General features: G+C 38.1%; 1 protein-coding gene across 1 annotated transcript in view; it reads left to right on the top strand.

Annotated features, from left to right (window-relative positions):
* MAP4K5 (mitogen-activated protein kinase kinase kinase kinase 5) overlaps positions 1-21277 on the top strand; it is a gene marked incomplete at its 5' end in the record, with an annotated part of 80889 nt that overhangs the window by 35533 nt on the left and 24079 nt on the right. Inside the window, 15 exon segments of the mRNA XM_034767959.1 lie at positions 2899-2989; positions 4169-4233; positions 6277-6332; positions 8081-8128; positions 8232-8274; positions 9272-9344; positions 10485-10616; positions 11151-11213; positions 12545-12626; positions 13304-13420; positions 13759-13837; positions 15449-15507; positions 16836-16903; positions 19960-20004; positions 21005-21047. Coding sequence (XP_034623850.1) covers positions 2899-2989; positions 4169-4233; positions 6277-6332; positions 8081-8128; positions 8232-8274; positions 9272-9344; positions 10485-10616; positions 11151-11213; positions 12545-12626; positions 13304-13420; positions 13759-13837; positions 15449-15507; positions 16836-16903; positions 19960-20004; positions 21005-21047 — 1064 coding nt within the window.

The following is a 21277-nucleotide window of genomic DNA, read 5'->3' as shown; positions in this document are numbered from 1 at the left end:
ACCTTTCAGGGTCCCTTCCAGTTCTATGAGATAGGTATATCTCCATATATTATTTATTATTTTATTTTTAATGCTGTTAACAGTAGGACTATGTCTAAATAGCTGTCTAGCTACATTTCGGATTACTATGACCTGACTGGCTATATCAGTGTTCGTTTGATCAATAGCCATGTGGGCCTCACTCAATACGTTTGCTAAGTATTCTTGCTTAGGTTCAGCGTATAGGAGAGATGAGAGGGGAGTCCAAACACTCTGATCTCAGAGAGCTTTTCTTTTGGGATAGCTCTTATTTGAACTGGCCAGTTGTATTTGAAGGTTTCTCATTTGCTTGCATTCTTCAGAGGATACCTGTCTCTTGTCTCAGTCGTTAGGAAATACCCCTGGTGGTGTCTTAAAACCCCTTCAAAGAACCTTCCTCTTCAGGGTTGGTATTTTTGCTGTTGCTCTTGGCTGAAGCCTTAACTCTGCATGTAGTGACACCATGGAAGAGCAAAGAAAAAATACCCTGATGTCTTTTTTTTTTTTTAATTGTCTTTATCTAAACTCTGGGTACAGATACCTTCATCATCGTCATTGTTGTTACATGATGTCGCTACAGGGCAGAGTTAAGGTTGTTTGGGTACCTTAACTATGCAGTTCTTGTTTTTCCACTCCATGCATCTGATGAAGTGAGTTTTAGCCCACGAAAGCTTATGCCCAAATAAATGTGTTAGTATCTAAGGTGCCACAAGAACTTCTCGTAGTTCTTGTAAGTGTAACTCTTCATTTTCTGGGTTTGTACTGCAAGGCTATGGGATGATTGCAACATACCTGTAATGCTTTTTACCCTTGTTATGGATATGTGCTCTCAACCCTGACTCCATCTTAATGTAGTTTTGTCTTGGCATTTAAATTTCATCTGTTGCCAAAGAAGCATCTGGCTGCAGAACATGCATTTAAAATGTACATTCCAAAATTAGGCCCCCAATCACACTCTTCCTTAAGCACCATCACCAGCCCCCTTTGTGCCCTCTTTTCCTGGTTTCCATTGCAAGAAAGTGACTATAGTAATGTTGGTGCCCCATCATTTAGTGTCTGATCCAACCTCTGTTGAAGTAAATGGAAGGATTCTCATTGACTTAATTGGAGCTGGACCAAGGCCTTCCTGCAGATATCATGATATGCTATTGTTGAACAAAATCTGTGAGCAGAGCAACCTAGAGACGGACTATAGGGCTTGTTTTGTTTGGGAGAGGGGAGGGGAGAGGAGACAAATTGATGTTATTAATTTCTAGTGTCAACATTTTAGATTGCAGTAAGGCACAAAAAGTTTACATAATATACCCGGGGACCACTATTAATACTCATTTAGAAACAATATTTTCTTAAATGTAATTACGTGCCTGTAACCTGTCTACTGTTTCACTCGGCTTTTCCATTTGGAACCTGTTTGCAGAGGGTTATAATTTCTTTGGAGTGGAAGTTGGCATAACTGATCTAAACCTGTGAAGATTTATTACTGTAAATTCTCACATTGGGAAGAATTGACGTTTTGAATGTCTCGTCTTCATGCCTCTTATCTAAAAAGAACATCTTAAGTGAATCCATGACGTAGATCGGTATTTCTGGCTTATTTTAAAGGGGTGTTGTGAAATCCTATGCTATAAATTAGCTGCTTCTTCACCTCTTCCTCCCCATCTTGCTAATAACACCTTGGATTTTTGAGATTCTCGCTTCTAATTTAGTTTTTAAGTTTCTGCGCTTGGAGGCTGAAAATCAAACCAACCTGTCTAACGTTTGTTTACACTCAGTTTCAGGTTCTTGGGCCCAGACCTTCAAAGGGATTTAAGTGTTTAACTCCCATTGATTGAGGATCTGAGCCTTAGCGCTGTAATGTTTGGGTTCTAAATTCTACAGGGGAATGTTTGTTTTAAAATTATTGTTCATCGGAATGACCTAGTATTAAACAAACAGTTCTATTGTTTCCTAGTTGTTTGTTTGTTTTTTTAAAAAAAACCCTTTTTATAAAATTAAAATTATGGGACAAATTTCTTTTAGCATCCCTTTATATTTAAATGGTGGAAATATCAAGGGTAGCGAACAACCTCAATAAGTGTTTTTTAATTACAATGCGTTCAAGACAGACATTGCTTAGGATGGCTAATTTTACTTGCATAACCACTATGATCCATCATTTTAAAATGCATCTGTAGCAAGGAGATCAGAGTTTGAGACTCTGACTCTGGCCTCCTCTCTTGGTCATCAGTGACGGAGAGTGCTGTGCTGGCGATATGCTGTCCCCCAGAATTAATTGGAAATGGAATTTTTAAAAATAGTTTTTGTGGTGTCTGCTCTCAGGGGGGTGACCATTTCCTTCCGCCTTCAGGGCTCTTGAATCACTGGTACTATAGACCCACCCTCCCCCATCCCTGCAAATGAAGAGTTAGAACAACCCCCTACAGAACCAGTTAGTCCCCTTCCAAAAGTAGCCAAAGGAGCTGCTGAAAAGCATTGTATGATGTTCCCATCCCTCTGAGTACTGTCTTGCCAGCAAGCACTGGGAGTACTCTGGCTAGTGAGTGAACTGATCATATTGCAGGCTACCTCTAGACTGCCAAGCCAGCTCTTCTCCACTGGTCTTCAAGAAACCTTTTGGTGTCATGCAAACCATGTAAAAAAGATTGGAAAGTGAAAAGAAGGACATATGTGGATCACTGATATTGAATAGGATGCTGTGTTGGAAATTCTCAAACAGGGTCAGCAGCTGTCAAAATACAGTGGCTTGGGGTTTCATAATTATGTGCGTGTTTTCAGAGCTTTTCAAGCTCTTGGTCACTATGTGCCCACTTCCCTGATTTCTATGTAGGTCTGTGTTTTATGTATGTTGTTGGCGTGACCGTGCCATCTCTTGTTTTTCAGGAGATGATTTTTCATTGATACAGCAAGAAATCTATATGGTTAAAGAATGTAAACACTGCAACATTGTAGCCTACTTTGGAAGCTATCTCAAGTAAGTCCTGTTTAATTGTGTGCATTTCTACAACTCTTCCTTTCCAGGGAGTGCCACCTTTATCCTCACGCCTCAGTCCCCCTCTCATTTGGTCCCTTGATTCCTAGTTGCCTTTTAAAATGACTAGTATTCACCATCTCTGCTAGCCAGAAGCCTTCTCCCTGGAGACTGTTGCAATGCAACCAGCCTCATAGCCTGATGTTTTGGGAGTTTTGGTTTCCTACCAAGTTGGTGCGGAGATTTGAAATTCTAGTAACTTTTAAAATAAAAAAGGCTAGTTACTTACCCAAAGAATTATGCTTCTTGGTATTTTATTTAAAGGTACTGCTGTTACAAAAGTATAGGTGGGTAGCTGTGATTTGTAAATATTCTAAATCTGAATTGTTGGTAACAATCAGATTTCATGGCTGTGGTGTGACAGCTGTGAAATATTGAAGAGAGAGAAGAGGTGAGGCCAGCTGGCTGTGTTTTCAGGTATACACATTAAATACTGTACAAAAAGTTGGAGAATATTTTCCATTTCTCTGCAGTTCTGCAGTCTATCAGTGGGCTCTGTGGGAATATATATCATCACTTTCCACATTTGGGTTCTTATCCTAGCTACACAGTTCTAGGAGATCTTGTCTCCAAATTGCTTGGGGAGTTACATTTTCAAAGTGAAAGGTGCCACTCAAATTGATTTTAATTGGACTTATGGCTAAATCCTTAAGCCAATACTTCTTTGAAAAACTGAGGTGTGGAATCTATGAGGAACACACTTTTGAGCATTGAAACTAGCATAGCATAGCATATCCAGATCATTTTATCTCAGTTAATAGAATGTATGCCTCAGTTGTATTTTTACACGAACTTTATTTTGGAGAAAAGGTCATGGTTATGGCAGTTATATTACAGTTCTGATCAACAGAGTAATTTGTCAGTGAATCTGACACGTAAGGTGTTTCACACTAAGTGAGAATTGATATTGACTCGACTGCTCTGTATGTATTAAAACACATGCAAAATGTATATCTGGGTTTTGTGATACATCAGCACTTTAGAATTCCTCAGGGTATAAGAAAATGGAAAACATAACAAATAACTAGCAGTTAAATAATAAAATCATGATAATTATTGACTGCATCTGCTGTATAGAGATCAGTCAACTGCTAACAGTTATGTTTAACTTTTTAAAAATAGCCGTGAAAAGCTGTGGATCTGCATGGAATACTGTGGAGGTGGATCACTTCAAGACATTTACCATGGTATTTTGAAACTTACTTTGGTATTTATTTGCATCTCTTCGAAGTCGAAAACAAAGAAAATATGACAGAACAATAGAGAGTCATTTTAATGGCAATCCATTGGCATTTTACTTTTCATTTGCTACGAATGAACAATTATTTCATTTTGGCTAAGGTCTCTACATAACTGGTCAAGAACTTTTCATAAACATGGTGACTATTATATTGTGTTCAGAACCTGTTGCTTTATACTGAACATTACAAAATAAATAAGTACCTCTACTGTAGATAGATCCTAAATAGGAATAAATGGAGCCCTTTTTGGCAACTAGGTATTTGGAGGAATATTTCCAATGTGATGAATAGGAGATGAGTACATATTCCTATTAAAAATAATGGAAATAGATACCTAAATCTCTCCATATTGTATTGAATGAACAACCCTTAAACTGCTAGTTAATGTAAAGCCTATTTTCCCATCTTCACAGGATCACAGCTTTCTGAGAAATTCTTCTTTAGGGGACTCAGATTTTTCGTGCATGGTTTGAACGTAGAGATGAGGAGCTTGTGGGTTTATTTGTTTTCTAATTTAAAATATATTTTAGCTATTTTTAGTTATTGGAGAAGTGAACAAAATACACTTTTTCAGCTCTAAGGCTTTGAGATATTTTTGCTCTTTAACTCTAAAAAAGAATGAAGAAAATCCTTTGATCTTGCATGTAAACAGTACTTATTGAGAAGTCAGTCCTGGGAGAGAGAAGTTAGTTACAGGTGACTGGAAAATGATCATGTTTAGTTGGTATTTGCTGAGAAATTAACATTTTCTAATGAAATCGCGCCCTTTTTGTGACCTCACAATGCCTATTACCCTTAATAGGCTTGGAGACTATTTCTGAGTCACATTGCAGAAGTTCATCTCACTTAAATGTGACTTTCAAAGCCCTCTTTAAATGTTAACATGGATTGGTAGTTTATTCCCTTTCCTTGAAAAAATGAACAAAATAACCCCCCCAAAAGTTATGTTAATAATTGAAGTAATTAAGTAACAAATACTGCATTTATCGAAACATTCAAGTCATGGAATGTAAAAATCAAAGTTCTTAAAGTAACACTGTCCTCATATTGCAGATATACTATTTGGTTCCAAGTTAGGCCTGTAAAAGTAGGCTAAACATATAGTGAACAATCTGGGCAAGCTAATTTTGCTAGGAAAACCCTGAATGTGATCTTAAAAGGACAAAAAGGGGTGTCATTTTGTTCTCCTTTATGATGAATAAAGACTAAAAAGGTATTTTCTAAACAATTCTGCTTGCTTTTTACTTCATATATGTTAGCTTTGGTCTTCACTGGTTTTGCTGGAAGACTTGTTGGAGGTCGTGGAAAGCAGATTGTGGGCTTTCTCAGACCTTAACTAAAGGGATGGAATTCTGAATTTTAAGCAAAGATATCCTTTCATCTATGTATGTCTCAGTCATTTAGTGTAATATAAATAGCTGTTGATGAAAGCAAGTTTTTAAACAATCTTCAGATGCCACAGTCATCCAGGGTAAAAAGATCTAAATTTCTAATTTTAAAAGGCAAACAGAAATTATCTCTGCTGCTTTTTACCTCCATGAAGAGTGCAAACAATATTATTACCCTGATGTCATCAACTTAAAAATCACATTTGTCTGAAAAATGTTTTAATTCTCTGTTCTCTGGCAAATGTTTACCTCTTTTTGCAAATATTACAGAGGACTACTATATCTGAGAGAGATGGGAGATGTTCCTTCTCTTTTTCAGCATCTTTTACTTTGTGCATTTGATGATGGTTTGGGTACACCCAGTTTCACTATTATCAGTTTCCCTCCATTGTTCTTATTGGAGAAGTTTGGTAGTAGCCCTTTTTTGTTTTAATAGCAAAAAACATGGCTTTCAACTTGGTTTTTGTTTAAAAATAAACTATATTTTAAGTTGAAAGTGTCCCTTGAGCTTTGCAGGTTGGATACTGCCCTATTCTGTTGACTGTTTTACAATGGTGTATGTATAGTGTGCATAGACTTGTTTCTATCTTTCTGTTTTCAGTAACAGGACCACTGTCAGAGCTACAAATTGCATATGTATGCAGAGAAACTTTACAGGTACCGTACGTCTGTAGATACAGAACAAAGCCTCTTTTTGATACACACGAGGAAGATGTGGAAGATAAACTATTTCAGAAGGAGGTGCTGTGCTGTCACTTAAATTTGTAAACCTGGGAATATAGCTTCAATGAGACCAGTTTGCTAGGGTTAACAAATTCGTTTTTCATATTTCCAGTATTACTATAAATTAGTAGGATATTACAATAATGTGGTGCAACAAATACTTTATTAAATAATTTTAATGCAGCATTTCATATCAGTTCCCTGATCCTACAAAGGGATTTATACAGCTATAAGAATCTGCCTGTATAGCAGGATCAGAATTTTAAGCCCCAGTCCCGGTCATGTTTAACTTTAACCCCAGGAGTAGTCCCATTGATTTCAATGCAATTATTTTCATCATGTGTAAGTCTTTGGAGATTTGAGGCTTTAGATTGACCTGGCTATTCTCATACACTGTCCAACTGACGTGGTGGTTCAATGCAGCCATTGTTTAGGATAAATTTCTGAATCTCATTGCAGAAGACAGCTAATTCCTAGTAAGAGAGGGTGAGTAGTTGAGCAATAAAAGGAAATATTTTGCGATGTATTATCAATCTATGGCAGTGAATTCAAATGTTTTGTAGAGGGAAAAATTCTATGGCTGGACTGCTAAAATTCTGGTTCATTTTATTATAATTAATTATAGAAATGTAAGCCAACACAACATAGATTGGCTGGTGAGTCTTGCCCACATGCTCAAGGTTTAGCTGATCGCCATATTTGGGATCGGGAAGGAATTTTCCTCCAGGGCAGATTGGCAGAGACCTTGGGGGGGTTTTCGCCTTCCTCAGTAGCGTGGGTCACTTGCTGGAGGGTTCGCTGTACCTTGAAGTCTTTAAACCACAAGTTGAGGACTTCAGTGGCTCAGACATAGGTCAGGGGTTTGTTACAGGAGTGGGTGGGTGAGATTCTGTGGCCCGCGTTGTGCAGGAGGTCAGACTAGAAGATCATAAAGGTCCCTTCTGACCTTAAAGTCTATGAGTCTATAGATAGTGAAACGTCATGCTTCATTGCGTAAGCTGATCATGACATTTTTGTGTCAGGAAGGAACTCTACCATTCATGCTCTATACATCCATATATAATTGTGTAAGGGAACCATAGAAGACACTTTCACCTTCCTATGAAACATTGGTGAACTGGTCACTGCCAGAGGCAGACTGTAGACTAAATGGGCCAACGAACTGATCCGATATGGCAATTCTGTTCTAACCTCTTAGCTAATATTTTGCTAGCAGTAAGAATTGGTGTTGCAGAACGTGTTTTGACTTTCAGTGATAGATTCCAGCATTAAGCACCTCTGAAAACAAGTCCACTTTTATTTATGAGCTAAATGTGGATTTAGGCACCCAGGCTTGCAAACTTTGGCTGAAAGCTTTCTAGGCTTGAGAAGTAAATAAACTTTATTGGCTTCAGTCATAAATCTTATGCCTCTTGAGGTGCATTTTGAAGCTAAAAATATAACAAAAATGCTACATATATAACTTGTTGAAAAAAGTCTGCACATGTGTTGGTGTTGGAATCAGGAGTGGTGAGGAGCAGAAGTGATGGATGCATTTTCTCAAAATCTCAATGTTCATTTTTTCAGTTTTTAATTAAAACTACAAATTGAGTTTGAACTGTTAAAAATCCAATTTGAAATGTTATGTTTTGTAGTATGTTAACATGACAAACTTGAGTTATAGATTTATTTTTGACTTATAGGGTCTTGCTTATTTGCACATGAAGGGCAAAATGCACAGAGATATTAAGGTAAGGTCACTTAAAACTTCAGGGACTAATTTAATACTTTGTAATGCAGAAAAATGTTCCAAATATTATTTTAGCATATTAATTTTTGCATGTTTTGTTTTAGGGTGCAAATATTCTGCTAACAGACCATGGAGATATAAAATTAGGTAAGTTCAGTTGAATTTACTAGTAAATAGAAACTGAATGAGGGTTTTTTAATTGAACCAATCAAAAGGTGGCAAGTTAAGGTACCAATTCAGATGCTTTGTTTCAGTGAGACACCTTTTGCACTTACATCGTAGCTACACAACAGTTCACGCTGGCAAGAACTATCAGCAGAGTATGAGATATGAATACTCCTTTCTCCTATCTTGTATTTAACTAAACAGGATATGTAAAGCAAGCATATAGAAATGTATGTGGCCACATGGCTAACTGCACTTCTCCATTGTGGATGTGCAGAAGCAATGTATTAGGAGGACACGATATATATATATTTTTTAATTGAAAGCCTTGAAACCTCATAGTTAAGTTTCCATTAACAACTTTAACTCTGATCACACATGGATACCCATTTTCTATCAACTGGCCAGGCATCCTTTGCCTACAATGTGGACTACAATTCTTTAGGTACTATAGTGTAAATACAGTAAAACAAAACTGGCTCTGGGTACAAAGGATGATTATCTGCAATACCATGCGTTCAATGTAGCTCTGCTATCATCAGAGAGTCCTTCTTGTCCTAACAATCCGAACAAAACATCTCCCCTGTTATTTCCTCATTGACACAGCACTCTCATAACTACAATGCCATTCTATCTCCCCCCCAGTATATATTAATTAGAATACATAATATTATGTCCTGATACGATTCAGTTATGGTGTGATAAGACCGGTGGAGGTAAGCGGCGAAACAGGGTCCATTTTAAGGCAGTTTGAAGAAACCTAACTTTCAATTTCCAGACATTCAAAAAAAAAAATTCCGGCTAGAATTTTCTGCTCTTCTTTACCTGAGAGATTAACATTGTAAACAATTATCTTAATTTTATTACCTAGGAATGTGTGTGTTTTGTTGATTTATAATAACTTCCTAGAGTGTTGTTGGTTTTTCATTGAACATTCAATCTCTAGGAAATGTAATGATGATGTAATTTTGTTTTACAGCTGACTTTGGTGTAGCAGCAAAAATAACAGCCACCATTGCGAAGAGAAAATCTTTTATTGGTACCCCTTACTGGTAATAAATTGCTTTGATTCATAGAATGACTACATGCAAAGTGAAGTCAGTATTTACAAATTAAACTAAAGCTTCTAAAATACAGATATGTTTTAACTACAGACATAGTATAATTATTTAAACTTTCTGATTTTAGTAATGTGCTTGGGCAAGATATGACGTTGTCATTTTGTTGCTTTATAATATCACTGTAACATCAACCATGTGATGCTAATAGCATGGCTGACACCTTTGCCAATCTAATACAGTGCTGAATGTTATTCGTATATATGGTAGGAGTTTGGTCTGGTGCTGAAATTCCTCTCCCTCTCACCAATATAAAAACATAATATTTATATCTTAAAGGTGAACAAAAAAACTTTTTAAGAGCAAAGACAAAGCATTTGAAAGTGCTGTCTAAGATCACAATTAGTGACACATGCTTATATAGGCAGGTGTTACAATACTTGGATATAAGCATTAATTTAAGTCAAATTCTGCTGACAAAACCTAAATGTGGGCATCTGGGTTTCCCCCACGCAGGGGACATTATGGTGAAAAGAAGCACATTTCAGCTATTTTTGTTTCAAAACAGTCTTTGCTATTTAAGGCTTTGAAATGCCAGACATTTTCAACTTCGTAATTTTTGGGTTGTATAAAAATGCAAATTTAACTGCACTGAATTGAGGCACTGCCTTAATACAGAGATCCCTCATTAGCGTAATAGCCATAATGAGGACTGAATATAGACAAAACACTTAAATTATAGATTTTTTTAAATTGCATATTGTATTAGAAATGGCAAAAAATTGCATAATGTATTCATGTTAGAGAAAACAGACGGAGGGAAGAAAGATTGTGTTGCGGTTAGAGGATTAGACTGGGTATCACAAGACTTGGGTTCTATTCCTGGCTCTGCTACAGAATTCATGACTTTGGCCAAGACACTTACCCCTTGTGTCTTTGTTCTTTTAATGGAAGGAATTCGTCCCAGCGCAGAGGATCACATCAGGCCCCATTTACACTCTTTGTGTAGGCCCTTTGCCTTGAAATGAATTCCACAGTAATCATGTAAAGAGATTTGAGATCCTCAGGTCGAAGGAGATGCTATGGAAGTGATGGTGTATAATGTGTAATCAAATGATGATTTTACATTTAAAGGATGGCCCCAGAAGTTGCAGCAGTGGAAAAGAATGGCGGTTACAACCAACTCTGTGATATCTGGGCAGTTGGCATAACAGCAATCGAACTTGGAGAACTTCAGCCACCTATGTTTGACCTTCATCCAATGAGGTCTGCTGATCACGAAACTCGCTCATTTCAAGCATTTTCTTAAATCATAGCCCATAAGAGACCATTACAATCGTCTAGTCTGTCCTGCATAACCCAGGCTTTATAACCTCATAACCTCTCCCAGGGATTTCTACATCAAGCCCATAATTTCTGTTTTAGTGCACCACACCTTTTGTAAAAGTCATCCAGGCTTGATTTAAAGATGTAGAGTCAGATTCTTAAGGACACAACATTTTGTAAGTGTTTTAGTTCCCGCAGTCTATGGTAGCCCTCTAGTTAGCAGGGTTATCCATGAAAATAAACAGATTTTATTTCAAAAACACTGTCCATAATTAAAAAAATCAACAGCTTTATTTTGTCTCTTACAAGATCTTTTATGTTACATACTACAGAACTCATTTGGATTTTCATCAGCTCATATTGTCTCTTGTAGGGTAATAGAACTACTCTGTACAGTATTTTATTCAATCTCAAGATATTAGAATAAAATTAATTATTTTCATATTGTATAATATTATGTTTGCTTTATCTTAGGGCTTTGTTTTTAATGTCTAAAAGTAACTTTCAACCTCCAAAGCTCAAGGAAAAAGCAAAATGGTAAGTCAAGTAAAATTTTTCTCCCTTCGTTCAATGCATATTTTAAAGATCACGTGAATGATTATTTATGTCAACAGTTCATAAGCATATACCCTCAACCTGGGTGCACACACTTCTGCAATGGCAGGAAACTGATTGTGTGGGCCAGGCCCACATTAATGTTTGTTGCTCCTCCTCTGCTGGTCCAGAGGAAAAGGAAAACTCCCTCTGGGCTGCTATCTGGAGAGAAAAAAAATCTCCTTCCAGAACACACATTTAGCAATTAGACAAACACTGTGCATGTGATCAAGACTCGCTGTAGTGAAGCAGTTAATCCCATTTATGTACTTAGAATGCTGCTGGTGACCAAGTAACTGTCCTTTTTTCCTTAAGTCTTTGAGAGGGGGATTCTACCAGTATGGCTGTGGGCAGATACTTAAAATTGTGTATCACTCGGAAAAATATCCTTCTGTGAATTGCATTCTGCACTAAACTTTGCACTTTGCACCTCTTTCTCTCTCTCCCCCCACCCCCTATGTGATTTGTGCACATGCTAAGAGTACCTATCCATATACTCTAGGCATTCTTGCCATAACTTAAAAGCGCATCACAAATAAAACTCGATGTGCAATAGTACAGTTCAGTACAACCTACCTCCAAGAAGCAGATCATCAGCCCCCCCTGCCCTCCACCACTCCAATTCCTTCTTATTACCAAATGCCTGAGGGATAAGTTTTGCAACGTGCCCTGAAAATCATCAAATTCAGGTGATATATCCCTTGAAAGATATGTTAAAATAAACATGTGCAAGAAAGACAAGTAAAAACTGTAGGATGAGACTTTCAAAGGGATTTAGCCTCACATCTTGCATTAATTTAAAAGAAAGAGGTGTAGTTAAATCATCTGAACTGCTTTGAAAATCTCAGCCATGCATTTGAAAGGGGAGGTTGATGCTTTCTCCTGATCTAACACCATTGTGCATTTTATTTTCCTCCTGGTGACATGAGATAATGTGGAGTGTCAGACTGGCCTGGATTTTGTGGGTTTGCTGTATACCTAATTCACTATATTATTTTTATTTCTGTTATCTAGTGCCATAAGACTTCAAATGGAATCTGATCTTTTGACTGCTTTTTCCAAAGGGACAGTAGTAGTAATCTCCCGCTAGTTAACTCAGCAGCAGAATGGTATAAATCTGAAATGCCTTGGGATATTTGAGCAGGATTCTAATTCAGCAGATGTTTTGCCATTTATATAGCAGTTACATTGAAAGTGACCATTATTTTTTCCTTTTCAGAAAAACTTAACTTGATTTTAAGTATTCAATTTTTTCTTTGTCTTTTTATGTAAAGGTCATCAACATTCCATAATTTTGTCAAAATAGCACTTACAAAAAATCCAAAGAAGAGACCAACTGCAGAAAGACTCCTTACTGTAAGTGTCTAAAAAGAAAAGTCAGAACTTGTAATGTCACCACTAAATCTATTGTTTCACAGAGAAAGAAGTGCACCAAAAGGGCTATGTTTCATACTCTTATTGTACAAGTGTGCTTAATGGTGCAAACGCAGCAAAAGTGAAATTGGAATCTCATGGAATATACAAAAGTTTTATTTGGTGCAAGATTTTATAAAGATACCTGTCTACACTGCAAGATAAGTCCAGTTTTAATTGTCCAAAGACTGGCATTTTGTAACAGTATGCCCCAGTTTGATAGAATTAATTGTATAGATTGGTTATTAATCACCCCATAGGGCAAAATTAGGCCTTGATTCAGAAAATACTTACTCGAATGCTTAATTCTACTCACCTAAAGAGTCCCATTGAACTCTATGGAACTACTTACATGCATAAAGTTAAGCAAATGCATCAATGTTTGCACACCTAGGGTCTTAATTTCTAATTGCAAGTGACGCATAATGCTATCAGGCCAAAACAGATGCATGCTTTAGAGGCGTACTTGCTCAGGCGACGTTAAAAAGATTTTCTGAGGAGTGTCAGTTATAAAGTTTTGCAAAACAAGAAGGCTAATCTTTTGAAGCCCAGACATACAGGGTTAAATATCTGCCTCCTATTAAACCTACTGTAACATATTATTTTTTTGTGATTTTTAGCATAGTTTTGTAGGACAACCCGGTCTCTCGAGATCTCTAGCAGTTGAGCTGTTGGACAAAGTAAATAATCCTGAAAACCATACACATTACGGTGAAACTGATGACGATGATTTTGAGGTGAGAACATATTTGTATTTTTCCTGTTTTGAAAAGCTGATGTGTAAAAATCTTCTCCTGTTTTCACTCTGTAAAGGTAGATTCTCACTTCAGAGAGAGGTTGAAAAATTATTCTACTCTGCTGCACAGCAGTGCTGTAGAAACCAAGAGGCCTTGCCACAGAGTTGAGGTTAAGCTTGCTGTCAAGTACAAGGGGCTTGTGTGCAGGCAATAAAAGTATCATGGGTAGGAAACAGAGTGTGTCCCTCATTATAATAGCTCTTCTTTCCCTTTAATTATGGTATGAGATCTAAGGTGAAGGCACTATAACTGAATTGTAATGTTTCTGTTTCTAACAGCCTCACTCTGTTATTCGCCACACCATTCGCTCTACAAACAGGAATGCTAGAGCGGAAAGAACAGCATCAGAGATAAATTGTAAGTCCCTAATGTGCTTTTTCCCATTTTGTGGTGCTGGTTTATTTTTCCTGATGGAGGGTGTCTGTGTCATTCTTTTATAGCAAACCTTGGAGAGACACTTTTACTATTGTCACCCACAAAAGCTTATGCTCCAATAAGTCTGTTAGTCTATAAGGTGCCACAGGATTCTGTCGCTTTTTACAGATCCAGACTAACACTCCTACCCCTCTGATACTTGACTTTTACCATTGGCACACTTAAAGAAAAAAACACAAACAAAAAAATCTCCTCAGTAATAATAATAAATAATATGTGGAGATATACCTATCTCATAGAACTGGAAGGGACCCCGAAAGGTCATCGAGTTCAGCCCCCTGCCTTCACTAGCAGGACCAAGTACTGATTTTGCCCCAGATCCCTAAGTGGCCCCCTCAAGGATTGAACTCACAACCCTGGGTTTAGCAGGCCAATGCTAAACCACTGAGCTATCCCTCCCCCACAGTATTTTTCCAAAACCAAAATTGAAACGTGCATACTTTTGTGTTAGTTCATTTCATGTCATTGCAGGATGCAAACATTTCTATAAAACCAGGGTATTGTTTCTTCTGTACTCAGCCTCTCTCTGCCATGGCGTGGTGCCAAACTTTGAATACCTACTGGCATCATAAAAAATAATAATTTAATAGAAGCATTAAACAGGAAGATCAAGTTGATTATTATAGTGGGAAGAACATGTTCTTACACATAGATGTCTTGGCCCTCACTGGCGAGGGAGAATATAGAAAAGTAGATGGCAATTTGATTCCACTCTGATTTCATGCTGGTTTTCACATTGGTGGTCAGCTAAATCTCATCCTAGCCACTCAAGGGTGCTCCACTTATTACGGTCACATCTGCTGTACTGGCTATATGGTGTATGTTAAACTCAAAAGGAGTGCAAGTCCTTACGCTCCATGCAGCATTCATACGCTATTGGGTCACTTTCAAATGGGTGGGGGGAAAATACTGAAATTTGGTGCCTGTTGAAGCAGGAACTGGCTTGCTCTGTGTTTTGAAAAAGTTCCCTTACAAACTAAATAATTAGTAGATATTATTAGCTATGTGACCATAAAGTGCCCATGGAAACTAAATTATTATTAGATATGTGACCATAAATATTATGGTCACATGTACTGTACTGACTATGGTGTATGTTAAGCTCAGGCAGTGTTGACACGCTATTCGGTCACTTTCAGCTGGAGCGGGGGAAAAGTGCTGAAATTTTGGAGCCCTTTGAAGTAGGAACTGGCTTTCTCTGTGTTTGGAGAAGTGCCCACGCAAACTAAATAATTAGCATTTAGACTACTTGAAATGGGGATTCTTACTGCTATTTTCTCAGTTTCATTTTCTGTGGATTGTTTCATAACAAATACATTGCCAGTACAAATATTTAGACATTGAAGACTTCTATAAAAACAAATGTGCGTGATTCAAAGAGTTTAGAATTTTATAGGCAAGTTAAAATGAAGTGTTGTGTCACACTGCAGTGTGCACTTTGGGTTTTTGTATGCTACAGCATGCTGCTTGCTTTAAAAGAGGGTGTCAGTAGAATGTTACATGTTTTAAAGTTGAAAATGTGATGTTTTGCAGTTGACAAGCTGCAATTTGAGCCTCCCTTACGGAAGGAAACAGAAGCTCGGGATGAAATGGTAGGACTTGGTTTTCCATCGTTTATTATAATCACAATGTCCTCATTGTTTTATGCTTTAACTCTGTTAAGTAATATGTATTCAGAGTATAAAGAGAGTCACAAGAAGACAGCTATCAGTTTTCAGACAGTCGCCACATTCTGAAGAAAATGAATTGCTTTCTATGGTTCATGAGGAGGGTCTTCCTCATGTGCAACTTGAAATGCACCAATTAATGTAGGAATGTGAAAAGAGATTCTGAATTTGATTCCCTTAGATCTCTCTACCAGCCAATATTATTTTTTCTGCTCTTTGTTACTCAGAGCCCAGCCATGTTGCTCCATTGTGTGCCTCTTGCTGCTGTTTTAACCCTCAGCAGTTATCTGTTTACTCCAGCCAACACACGTTTGTCTGGAGTAGAGTACGGCTGTGGAGGCAATGGGCCTCGTTTTTCATAAGTGCTGAGTCCCAAAAGCTCCCACTGACTTCAGTTGGAGACACAGGTGCTCAGCATTATGAAAATCAGGATCCGGATGTTTAAAGCCGTATTCCTGTTAGCCAGATGGGCCTTTTTCATGATAAAAATTTGCATCATTTCCCAGCTTTGTCTCTTTGGGGCTTAATCGCTGAACAAAAAAACCTCTACACTCATGATGTTAACCGCGTCCGTGAAGGGGAAGTTAGTGGGGAAGCAACTGACCCAAGCCGATTACATAAAGCAGCAACAGCTCACAATAATTTTTTAATGACCGGCAGCAGGAGGCGGGTTGATTTGATTCCCGAGGAAAATTTTAATTTTTTAACAAGTCTAAAGTCACTTTAACGAGTGCTGCACTAACAGCATTCACCAGGAGCTCCTTCACCAGTCACTGGTGAAAAGGCATTGGTGGGACTGGGAGTTCAGCAAGAGTGCAGTGCAATGCCTGCTGGCCAGGGTGGGGGGTAACCGCCCTCAGAGAGCTGTAGTTCCATGAGTCACAATGGGATTTCATTCTGGAAACATGGTCCCCAAGAGTAGCAGTGATCTGTTACACCAGTACCCACGGCGAAAAGCTTTCTCCTTATCCAGTTTGTACCAGTCATTTGTCGTCTGTTGAACCTGGGCTCTTCGCCATTTCCAGGTGTTGTTTTCAAGCCCAAATTAAAGGAAGGTTGGAATTCCCCCCGCCCCTCATAATCAGACTGTAAAAAACATTTGGACTTTGGAACTGAAGTTCCACTGTTTATGGGTGATTATTTTCTGCAGTTCTCTTCCTCCCAAGTCCCCCATGATGTTATGGAAATATGTTTAGAGAATATTTTCTTTCAATTCAATAAAAATTGTTGAACTGAAATTTCTGCATCTTCAGATTGTGGCAGCAGGCACAGACTTTGCTTCACACTGGAATCCTTTTGTTGATGGCGGAAGCAGCAGCAAGTACGTACATAATTGAATAGCGTTTTCAGAGTTTTGATTGAGTGAAAAGAAAAACAGAATTGTGCTTAAAAAAACCTCAAACCCATGAACTGATTAATTCTAATTTGTATGTCCTTTGATAAAGTAAGACAGGCCAGAATAGAGGTAAAAATGATTTGGACTTCACGTTATATACAGTATTGCAGTGCAGTTCTTGTGATCCAGTTGGTCAGCTCATCCGGGCAAGGATAATCACTTCTGTGCAGTTTTGATCCCTGTGAAAGAGGAGCAGCGATTTTTTGGGTGCTTGGTTATGGGAACGTGTCGTATATGTAGACTATGTATTAAAACAAAATACAGTAACTAAAATCAGGTTTTGTTTTACTTGCCTGTCAAAGGGTTCTGTTCAGGATTCTGCATGGGCCTTGCAGCACTCCCTGCACTGGTGAGTGGTTGTGATGTCACCATGTGCAAGGTGCATGCAGAAGGCTGACGAGCAGTCTTTGCAAGTAAGTAAAGGAGGAACTGACTTTCAAAAATTTGGCTTTTTGAAATTGCAAATATTTTTACTTAAGTGTTTGTGGTATGTGTCCATTATGGGTGCAGTGTATCCTACAGTACAGTCAGTTAATAATTTAGCTTTTACCTCCCCAACATTTTAAATCCCAACTTACTGTATCCCTGAAATTTAGTGAGCACAACTCTGTTGAAGCTAGCGCTGAATTTTACCACGTAGCTGCACAGGGCTTCCTTTTACTGCACACTGCTAAACTGCTTTAAAGCTGATCTTTGAAGTTACAACAAAAAGTAAGCAGGCTTGGTATTACCAGCTGAATGATCCAGCTAAACAGGAAAGAGAGTATTTTAGAAATGGTCTCTTCTGCAAGTTTAAATTACTGCTAGGCTGAAAAATCCCTTGCTCCCTTCTTTATTTGGAGGCAGTCAGTGTACAATATGCTTTTGTTTTTAGCTTTTGCAGATAACCTTTAGCATATAGCTCATTTTCAACATTGCAGTTCCGCAATCCAACCGGTCATGTCGTGCAAAGTATAATAAATCCATTGTTTTAAATGTGTGACAGTTTATCCTTCCATTTATTTTCTGTTTTCTTCTCATCTTCGCTCCTTCAATAGTGAAAATTCAAGCTGTTTTGTAGGCCTGGTCTGTCCTCTTCTCCCCAGAAACAGGAACAACTCCTTTTCCTCCCCCTTTTCTTGTTTTGCTTACGTGACACTGGCTAGCTAGAGCTGAAAAGCCTTACATGTTACTGACGAAGCTGTTCTGTGGGCAGCTGAAATCTCCAAGATTGGGGGGGTGGGACCACACTCCAGAAAGCTCGGAGTTCTGTGTCCTCTTCAAAACTACCCGTGGATATGAATTTGATTCCGTAATGCTGTGGCTTTTTGTATAATGTAGGCTGTATATATAAAACTGCATCAAAAGCAGCTATGAACAGCTGTAACAAGGGTATACATGTTTATGGAGTGATGCTTCTGACTGGAAGGGGGGCAGTCGTAAAGTCCCAGGACAGTGAGTTTCTCTGGCATTCTATTGGAATTCAGTTCCTTCTCAGAAGGGTAAACAGGAAATGCTTAGCTCTTCTGAGCCAGGGAATTCTGGATAGTGCCATAATGGTAAAGAAAAGGCTGGCTTGAGAGAGGGGGTGGACTGCTTTTCTGTGGTTTGGCCCATGCCAGAGATAACACTGATTTATACGCTGACTCGGGTTAGTTTTATGTAAACAAGACAAATGCCATTTATGCTTAAGGAAGATTGAACTGGTTTGATACTTTCTCAATCTATAATTTAACTTTTTAAAAATGACTATTTTGTGCACTGTTTTCTGCATTACGCATGAGTAACTTTTTAGTGCACACATCTGGTAATGACTTGGGGATAATTGATTCCTCTCCTCCTCCCCCCCAGCAGTAGTCCTAGTTTCATTAGCAGCTGTTCTGGGACCACTCAGAAGAAGCAGCTCAAAGGGAAATTGATTAGTATACAGTGTGCTAGGTTTTGATTAATATGCTTTTGTTCAATAGTTATGTAAATGGATCCTGTAATCTTCTTTTCCGGTTTTCATGGCATTTCATGGAACCTTCCAGAACATACTCATTAGTGGGGACGTGAGAGAGCTAGGCACATAGAAAGATGGATACTGTGGTATTGGAGTCTGTCCACCATTGTTCGGAATTTTCGATGCCACCGTATTTTATCAAAAACAAACAAACAAACCTATAGCATTTCCCTGTGCTAACTGTATCTTTCCAATGGATTCTGATTACCAGCCTGTTCCCCTAACCTTGCAGAAAACTGCATCTGATTATTAAAAAAATAAAATTGCGACAGGCAAGTTGTGACTCTCACCTCCACCTCCAGAAAAAAGGCCTGTCCGTCCCTGAGCTCACTGGCATAATTGAGATTAGCTAATCATAACAGGCCATCACCAAAATAGTTCTCTCTCTGAGTGCATAAGCAGCATTAGTGTTGATGGATTTTGAGCAACTGAATGTTTACAATGTAGTGTTATTTAGAACCATATCTGTGAAATAAACTGAAATAAATTTTACTCTGTAAAATTAGCTAGAAAGTTGGTGATTTTCAGAAATCTAAAAGTTGGTTAAAAATCTGACTTTTCTGCACTTTTCTGTTGACCCTGCAGACAGAGAAAACTATTTAACAGTGTAACAAGAAAACAGTCTGTGAAAATCTTCACTATATCCCTGCATTTTTCACTAACTTTCTCCATTTCCCGTTGTTTGTTAGTGCACATAATTAGACCTTGCAACAGTGCCTTAATATACTTAGTATATGGAGGTGTGAGACTAGTTTCTGATACCCAAGCATAAGAGAACATAAATAACTATTCCTTAGTTTAGGGGGGAAAGAAAATACAAAATGGAAAAAAAAAAAAAAAAGTTTAGCACAATGAATAAGAGCAAGGTACTTTTGTGTTTGTGATGGGCTGGTAGATACTATAATGTCAAAGTGAAGTACAGCAGTAATCAAATTTTGATTGCATTGATCTTCATACAACTTAAGAGTGGGCCTCTTAATTTTATGAACATTTTACCTAGGGGACCGTGCACAAAATTTGGCGATGGCAGTGAAGATGTTGAAGAGTGAGTGAACTACCTTCATTTTCAGTTGTATTCTCTATAGCTCTTTCTTTAGGCGGTTAAGGTTCTGGCAAAATCCCTTTTCTGAAAATGTTGTATTTATCCCACATGACGGTGAGGGGGTAGTGGTACTCATAAATGTAATGCACCCTTCACTGTGTATACAAGCATCAAGAGAACATGTGAAAGCCCTGTAGAGATAGAAGTACCATCCTCTCTTCTCTCCCCTTCCGTCAATAAAATATTATGGGGTGTGCAAGAAAGCTTCTGATTTTTTTTTAAAGGGGATTTTGTGTGTTGAGAATGAAAGGATAATATTACAATGATGAGCTGGGCCTACTAGTCAGCTGATGTACAAGGGTCCCTAAGAGCTCTTCCAATGCCCCTCCCCCCGCCCTACGACACCCCTGCTATTCCAGTACTTAATCATTCTTGAGCAAAATCTGCAAGCCATGTCAGATAGCTATGGGTTTTTTGTGATTTGAACCAAACATTCAGTAGGTGTTAGGATGATTATTAGAAGACAACTGACAGTTTCTTTTGTCACTTTAAGGAACTTGGGAGAACTCTGCTCTGTGTCCTAACCTACTGGCTGATCCAGCAATGTAACATTTTCATTGTCAGGAGGGATTTTCTTGAGTAACCAAGAGAGTTAGAATTAAGGGAGTGGGGGTAATCACCCCAAAGGAGTAGCTACCTTAACATCTGTTTAATCCTGCTAATTTCAAGTCGTCTTCACTGCACAGTTGTCTTTATGTTCTTTCATAATGTAATGTAAATTTAAGTAAAAAAGAAACCACTAACAAATATTAACCTGCTTTTCTGATCCTCTTTGTATTGTCCATCTGCTTTAACCCGTTTTTGTGTCAAGCTATGAAAAGATAATCTATTCTATGCACATAGCTCACCTTATTTCCACAGACTTCATATTTTCAGCCAAACCTATCTGTGTGTTTTGTGCTTGTATAAATAACCGAGATGCTACTGCACCTTTTTATTTTAGGTCAACCCTAAAGCGAGCGGGGCCACCACCACTACCTCCTAAGGTAAGTTTCTGCCATGTTTTAAAGAAGGGTTTACTGATAAATGACATTCTATGAAATACTTCAGCCCTGGTGCTTTCTAGTTGCTCATAAGTTTAGAAGCTAATTTACTAAAGTTGGAGGGAAACATAGCTCTTGGACTTCATGTGATGGGCCATATTTTGCACTGACCTACACCCTGTACAGTCCTGTTGAACTTTCTGATTATACTGGGTGTCACTGGGCCCTATATA

Source organism: Trachemys scripta, chromosome 4 (genome assembly GCF_013100865.1).
Source record: "Trachemys scripta elegans isolate TJP31775 chromosome 4, CAS_Tse_1.0, whole genome shotgun sequence".
NCBI lineage: Eukaryota > Metazoa > Chordata > Testudines > Emydidae > Trachemys > Trachemys scripta.
This window is presented reverse-complemented; position numbering and strand designations above follow the sequence as displayed.